At 32.8% G+C, this 7,500-nt stretch overlaps 1 protein-coding gene across 2 annotated transcripts in view; it reads right to left on the reverse strand.

Annotated features, from left to right (window-relative positions):
* LOC106872790 (uncharacterized) overlaps positions 1-7,500 on the reverse strand; it is a 932,929-nt gene that overhangs the window by 89,876 nt on the left and 835,553 nt on the right. For both annotated transcript variants that reach the window (XM_089354571.1, XM_089354572.1), the window contains exon 8: positions 1,258-1,375. In XM_089354571.1, the coding sequence (XP_089210697.1) occupies positions 1,258-1,375 (118 nt within the window). The remainder of the gene's footprint in view (positions 1-1,257; positions 1,376-7,500) is intronic.

A 7,500-nucleotide genomic window follows, 5' to 3' on the forward strand; every position in this document is an offset into this window, starting at 1 on the left:
GTTACCTGACAGTTTTCGAAAGAGTTCAGACTTTCGGAATAGTTTGTTTCTCAAGTTTAAAATGTGACATTGTTTTCGTTACCTACATTCCAAAGACAGAACTTTGCGTTTTTGTTAGAATCTAGCTCCTTCCTCAGATAAAGAATTAAAATAATTAAAAACTGAAGAAAACGAACATACAGACACATATTACTATTTCGTTAAGATAAAATCAACATAAAACGTATTCCATCCAGCGAGAGATAAATATCATTTACTGTACACAGTACAAAGATACGAGCTTCTAATAATTTCTCGCCTTGGAGACACGTGTCTAGGCGAGTTTTTATATGACGCCTTGGAGACACAAAAACAAGAAACTATTAGTAGTTCGTATCTTTTTACTGTATGCATCAAGTGATATATTTGTGTGTACACACACACATACACGCGCTCATACAGGAAAAGGAGTTACCTTGAGGGTATAAAACAGATAAAAATGCTGAAAGTGCCGTTTAATGGACATCCACTTTATGAAAATTCATTTCCTTTATCGGTTTTAGAATTTCTTAATTTACTTGATTTTCAAAAACAATGAAATATGGAGAGGTTCATCGCAGATATTTTTTGCTGCGATTCTCCTCTTGAAGGTTTCAAATTTCTCTGACAGTTCCAAATTATAAGCATTATTATAGTGACCTCAGATGTTCTGTTAGCTCTTCATGTATGTCTACGTGTGCTTGTACGTGTATGCGTGTGTGTATATGTATATGCATATATAAATATGCATGTGTATATGTATAAATATATGTAAGTATGTATAAGCATATACAGATATTTACTGAATGGATAAGAGCCTCACATCCCGTTATCGATTCTGTAGATTCGATTCCACAAAACGAATCACCGAGAAAGCGTCAACCAAATTCTCTTGATTATAATATTTGTTGACCGGATCTATGTGAAAGTGCATCGAACAAACCGCGCCTGTCTCGAGGTGAGGTTGAAGTTAGCCCGTTTCTGCTCCTTGGGGGATTTGAGGGGAGTCTGGTTGTAGATATTTGCACAAATTATCTAATCTGAGAACAACTCGAAGATTGGAAAACATCACTCCCTGTTATAGAACTCATGAATTGTGAATTCTGAGGCACTTATTCGTATCAGTGACTGAGGTTTCACAATAAGATATTGGAAGGCTCCCTTCGTCATTTAACTAAACGCATGGATAAAAATAAAATCAATGAGATGAAATTAGAAGAGAAGAGTTTCTCTACTTACGTTGCCCACGTGGGAAAGGACTGCAACCGCTTCCTCTTGGAGCTATAAAATCTAATCCGTCTCCTTTAACACATTCTATTTCCAAACGGGATCGCCTCCATTCATGTTCACAGACATCCTGAAACGAAGAATTCATAAACAAACATTAAAGACATAGAGTAACAGATTAAATAGAAATATTTGCCATATCACGAACATGGAACCTACGATCCCAGCATTTTGACAGACATGAAGGTCTTTAGTCTTTAGCTTCTAGTTGAGTATTCTCTCATTCAGCTCGTTACTATTAACACACACACACACACAAATATATATCCCGTCAAACAGACACACACGTGTGTGTGTGTGTGTGTGTGTGTGTGTGTGTGTGTGTGTGTGTGTGTGTGTATTTGTGTATATGTGCGCTTGTAATTGTTTTATGTAATCGTTTTGTGCTCTTTACTTGTAAGAAATTCCTGGCCCCTATAATCACCAGCTGAAAAATGAGAGATTTCTCATGACCCCAAAATGGAGCGTCGGAATGGAAACAGGGAGAACGCTACGGTATTTTTCCCGACTCTTTATGTTCTGATGTTCTGAGTTCAAATTGAACCGAGGTCAACTTGGTCACCAAACCATTCAGGATCGTTAAACTATAATACAAAAGTCAATTTCAAATACAAACCTACGTCTACAAAACTGTGGCCTTTAGTTTTGGTCGAAATTCTTCTCTTAGCCAAAGATTTCTTAGTTAAACGCATTACATATAAAACACAAACAGAAGAAAAAAAAACTGATTATTCTAAACTAAATATTTTATCTAAATATTAACTCTGAAAAATCTTATAAAAATATTGTATTTATTTTTTTTTAATAATTCCAAGCTCATTCTCTCTCTCTCTCTCTCTCTCTCTCTCTCTCTCTCTCTCTCTCACACTCTCTCTCTCACACTCTCTCTCTCTCTCTCTCTCTCTCTCACACTCTCTCTCTCTCTCTCTGTGTTTCCTATTTCTCCTTATCACTGTCTTTCATCTGTACTCTGAGACATTTAAACAAACACTCAAACACAAACACACACATACAAGACAAATGAAGAGGAAACAGCCGAGGTCGTGTGCGTATATATATACATATATATATAAATGTGTGTGTGTGTGTGTATGCATATATATGTATGTGTATATATATATACTTATTTGTATGTATGTAAATATATACGCCCACATACACACATATGCATACATCTATATATACATAAATATATATATATGTATATATATATATATATATATATATATATATATATATATATATACATAATTATATACATAGGCATATATATATATATATATATATATATATATATATATATATATATATATTTATATAAGTATATATATATATAGGTATATATATATGTATTATATATATGTATTATATATATGTGTATACATACATATCTATTTCAGTATCTACATGCATATACACAGACAGGCGAGACAGGCTGAGGTATCTCATTGTTTGTTGCACCATGTTTATCGTTGGCAATCTTCGGACGATTGCGGTCAACGTCAGAGAAATCAGTCTCAGACAGAAAATCACATTCCATTTCAAATGATATTCCTCTGAATATCCAAAAAGGAACTCGTAGTAACGCTTCTTCAAATTCCATATAGCCCGAAATTACCCGTTGCCATTCATTCTACATGCACTATTTACATCACTCCGTTTCCTTCTTCCTACACACACACAGAGACACACGTATACATACATGCACACACGCATATAAAAATTGGCACTCCGTCGGTTACGACGACGAAGATTCCAGTTGATGCGATTAACAGGACAGCCTGCTCTACCGTACAAGTGGCTGAACGCTCCGCATACACGTGTACTCTTAACATAGTTTTCAAGGGGATTCATTGTGACACAGAATGTGACAAGGCCGACCCTTTGAACCACAGGTGCAACTCATTTTTGCCCGCTGAGTGGAATGGAGCAACGTGATATTATAAAGTGATATAATAAAGTGTCGAGGACACAACGCAGCCGCCGGGACTCGAACTCATGACCTTACGATCTTGACCAGAGAGGCCCTAACCACTAAGCCTCATGCCTTAATTCCATCACACCCATATACTCACAGGTATATATATATATATATATATATATATATATATATATATATATATAAATGTATGCTCATATATATTCATCATGTACATATATAAATTCATATAATATATATATATATATATATATATATATATATATATATATATATATATATTATATGAATTTATATATGTACATGCATAAATGTAAGAATATATATATGTATATATGTCTATGTATGTATATATAAGTAGATACATATATACATATATATACATAAATATACATATATATATATATATATATAGATATATATATATGGATATATATGGATATACATATATACATAAATATACATATATATATATATATGGATATACATATACATATACACGCGGATACACACACGCATACGCACACACACGCGCATACACAAATATATATATACATTTAATAATATTTAAACAGGTGAGTAGAGAGAAAATAATACACCATCGTCGCCACACAAACAACAATATTAAATTAAATTTGTGCAATATTTTTGTGAAATAATGTTTGTTGAATATCTTGAGTTAAATGTAATAAGTTCACCATTTGTATCTAATATATGTACATACGTAGGGAGAACTGTGCATAGAGACATAAACATATACATACATACATACATACATACATATATATATATATATATATACATTCATACACACACACACGTAAGTACACTGTACACTGTACACATACTCAATTACACTCAATACATTTATGTGTGTGCATATACGTGTATGCATATATGCCTACATGAACATATGCACTGATGCATCTATGCCTATGTATATTTTATAAATATATATATTAACATGTACACTTCTTGCACAAAGATATATATATATATATATATATATATATATATATATATATATATATATATATATATATATGTATGTATGTATGTATGTATGTATGTAAGTACATATGTATGTATGTGTTACATAATTTAAAAGATGCGATGATGACTCAAGGGCCTAGCTTTTCGTGTTATGGTATCATGTCGGTATATGTAAGATGATGATAATGATAGTAATAATAATAATAATTATTATGATGATGATGATGAAAATAATAATAGAAATAGCATTAACGATAATAACAAGGATAGTAATAATATTAATGGTAATAATATTAATGATAATAATAATAATAACCTTAACATCGATAATGATAAAGACAACACGACTACTAATAATTATATTTTGTATACATATGTTCATATATATATATATATATATATATATATATATATATATACATACGTGTGTGTGCGTCTGTGATCTATATCTATACATATAAATGTCTTCACTTATACATACATACATTTGCATGTGTGTGAATGTTAGAAGTGATTGTACGCGAGTGTGAATATATATATATATATATATATATATATATATATATATATATATATATACACACACATATATATATATGTGCATATCCATAGAACAGTATACTACGCTGCTCTCCTTCAACGATATCTAATAATGTTTATCAATGTTTCTTGCTATCAGTAACGTTAAATGAATATCATTATATAACCTGATTATATTAACTCAGTCAGCTAATTAGCTTTCTCAATGACATTAGATTAACTCTCTCTCTCTCATCTTACAGGCACACACACACAGACTCAACCGCACATTCATATACACATAAACATACACATACACACACTGCATATACATTTGTCATTTACTCTCCCTCTTTGTCACTTATTCTCTGTGTTTCTACGTTTGTGTCCGTCTCCTCCTTTCTACATCTCTAACGTTAACTGTTTTTATTTGAGGATAGAGGCCTTCTTTTCTATTTCACACTGTGTGCGTATTATGCATGCATGCATGTATGTATGTATGTAAGTGTGTATGTGCTGGCGTGTGTGTGTGTGTGTGTGTGTCTATGTGTATATGCATGCATGTATGTATGCAGAATTGTATCTTTATGTATACGCTTATAAATTTACACACACACACACACACACACACACACACACATATATATATATATATATATATATATATATATATATATATATATATATATATATATATATAAACATATGCATATATGTATGTATGTATATGCATGTACATATGTATGTGTGTATGTATATATAAAAACCGGCAATATACATACATATATGTATGTATATTGCACGTTTGTATATATATATATATATATATATATATATATGCACACACATACATATGTACATGCATATACATATGTATACATACATACATATATATATATATACAAACATACATACATCGTTCGACATTTACGTATACATACGTACATATATTTATACATACATACGCACACATGTGTGGTGGGTGTATGTAAATGTCTATGTATGTGTGTGTATAGATACAATCATACCTGTGTGTGTGTGTGTGTACTCACACACACACACACACACACACACATAAATGAATTAATAAATTCAATAAGATATATATATCTATATATGTCATTTAATTTATTAATTTATTTATTAAAACATTAATTTATGCACACACACACACACACACACACACACACACACACACACCGTTATATATATATGTACACATAAATATAATGATCTGTATATATTTAAGCGTTTTCCTTAGTGAATGCGTGTCTATGTATCTGTATACGTATGCATGTATGTATGTATGTATGTATGTATGTATGTATGTATGTATGTGTATATGTATACTGAAACGTGTATATAAGGAAGTTCTCTTCCTAATGGTATTTTAAAACATATTTCGACGGCCATGTTTTGATCGTTGAAATGTAAGAATCTTTCATTTTTCTATTAGCAAACATTTGCTGAACTATGTAACTTTTGCAGTGTGAGAGGGTCTTTTTCACTTCAACTTCTCTCAGTGTCATCTGTTGTTTAACGATTATTGAAAGGCCCTTCTCTCTAGCTCTCCATATTGTTACTATTTCTTGATCCAGTGGCTTCGTTGATCTTCGGTGTAAAGGTGACTGTGCATTTGCCACCTCGCATCAGCCAACTCCTCATCACTGGTCTACAAATATTTACCATTTACAGTTGTTTTCCTACAACAATGGTGTTACGTGGTCGGCTGGCTTCCATACCAAAGTGTGCCTGCATTATATAACGCACAGGATACAGTAGCAGTTTCTTATATTTTGTGTAGTCGTATGGCAATTGTAGGCAGCACATTGTTGGCTGCCATTAGCAAATAGTCCGAGAACAAACATGGTCTTCAGGGTTGTAGAAGGCCGAACGTCAAACATTGAAATTATTAAAATTAAAATGAGATATAGTGTCTTTTGAGCGTAAGGAAATATATTTGGAAATTGTGGGACGAAGTGCAAAATAGAAAAGCTATGCTCACACATTAATATATATTTGTTTCTGTAATTTATTAAAACAAAATCCAGCGCTGAGCAATTACCTACTTTTTCGACAACGTCTTCTTATTTTTCGATGCACTTCTTCCAGCGGTTCTCAAGCTTATTTATTCCATCGGACAGGTTTATTGGTTTGTCGCGCAGCCATTTATGCACTGCTTCCTGCACTTCTTCGTCCATACAAAATTGACGACCTCATAAAAGATGTTTCAACGGTCAAAAGAGATAACAGTCGGAAGGGGAGAGATCTGGATTGTATATAGGGTGTTTCAGCAACAACCTGACATCCAGTTTTTCAATAGTTTCGACGGTGTGGCGGTCGGATGTGGGCATGAATTTTCGTGCACCATTAACACTTGGTTTGGCAATAGAACTCGGTGTTTGGTGCGAATTGCTGGTTACAGTTTGTTGATAACCTATGCTGGTGACTGTATATCCACTTTTTCAGATAATGTTCCAATATAAGTAATTTTGCGTCCTCCACAAACGGTTAGGGTTACTTTTTCTGGGGAAGATTGAGTCTCGAATTTTTGTTTCGCTGGCGATTCTGGGTATTACCATTCCATACTCTGTCTTTTGACTTTGGCTGAAAATGATGGGCCCAGGTCTCATCTCCTGTGACTATTCTTCTCAAATGAGCTTCATCTTCATCGTTATAGCGGTTGATTAAGCTTTGACAGATCTCCTCTCCGTTGCGCTAAGGCGCTTCAGTAAACTATCTTG

The sequence above is a fragment of the Octopus bimaculoides genome, chromosome 7 (genome assembly GCF_046866305.1).
Source record: "Octopus bimaculoides isolate indiv1 chromosome 7, ASM4686630v1, whole genome shotgun sequence".
NCBI classification, from domain to species: Eukaryota; Metazoa; Mollusca; class Cephalopoda; order Octopoda; family Octopodidae; genus Octopus; species Octopus bimaculoides.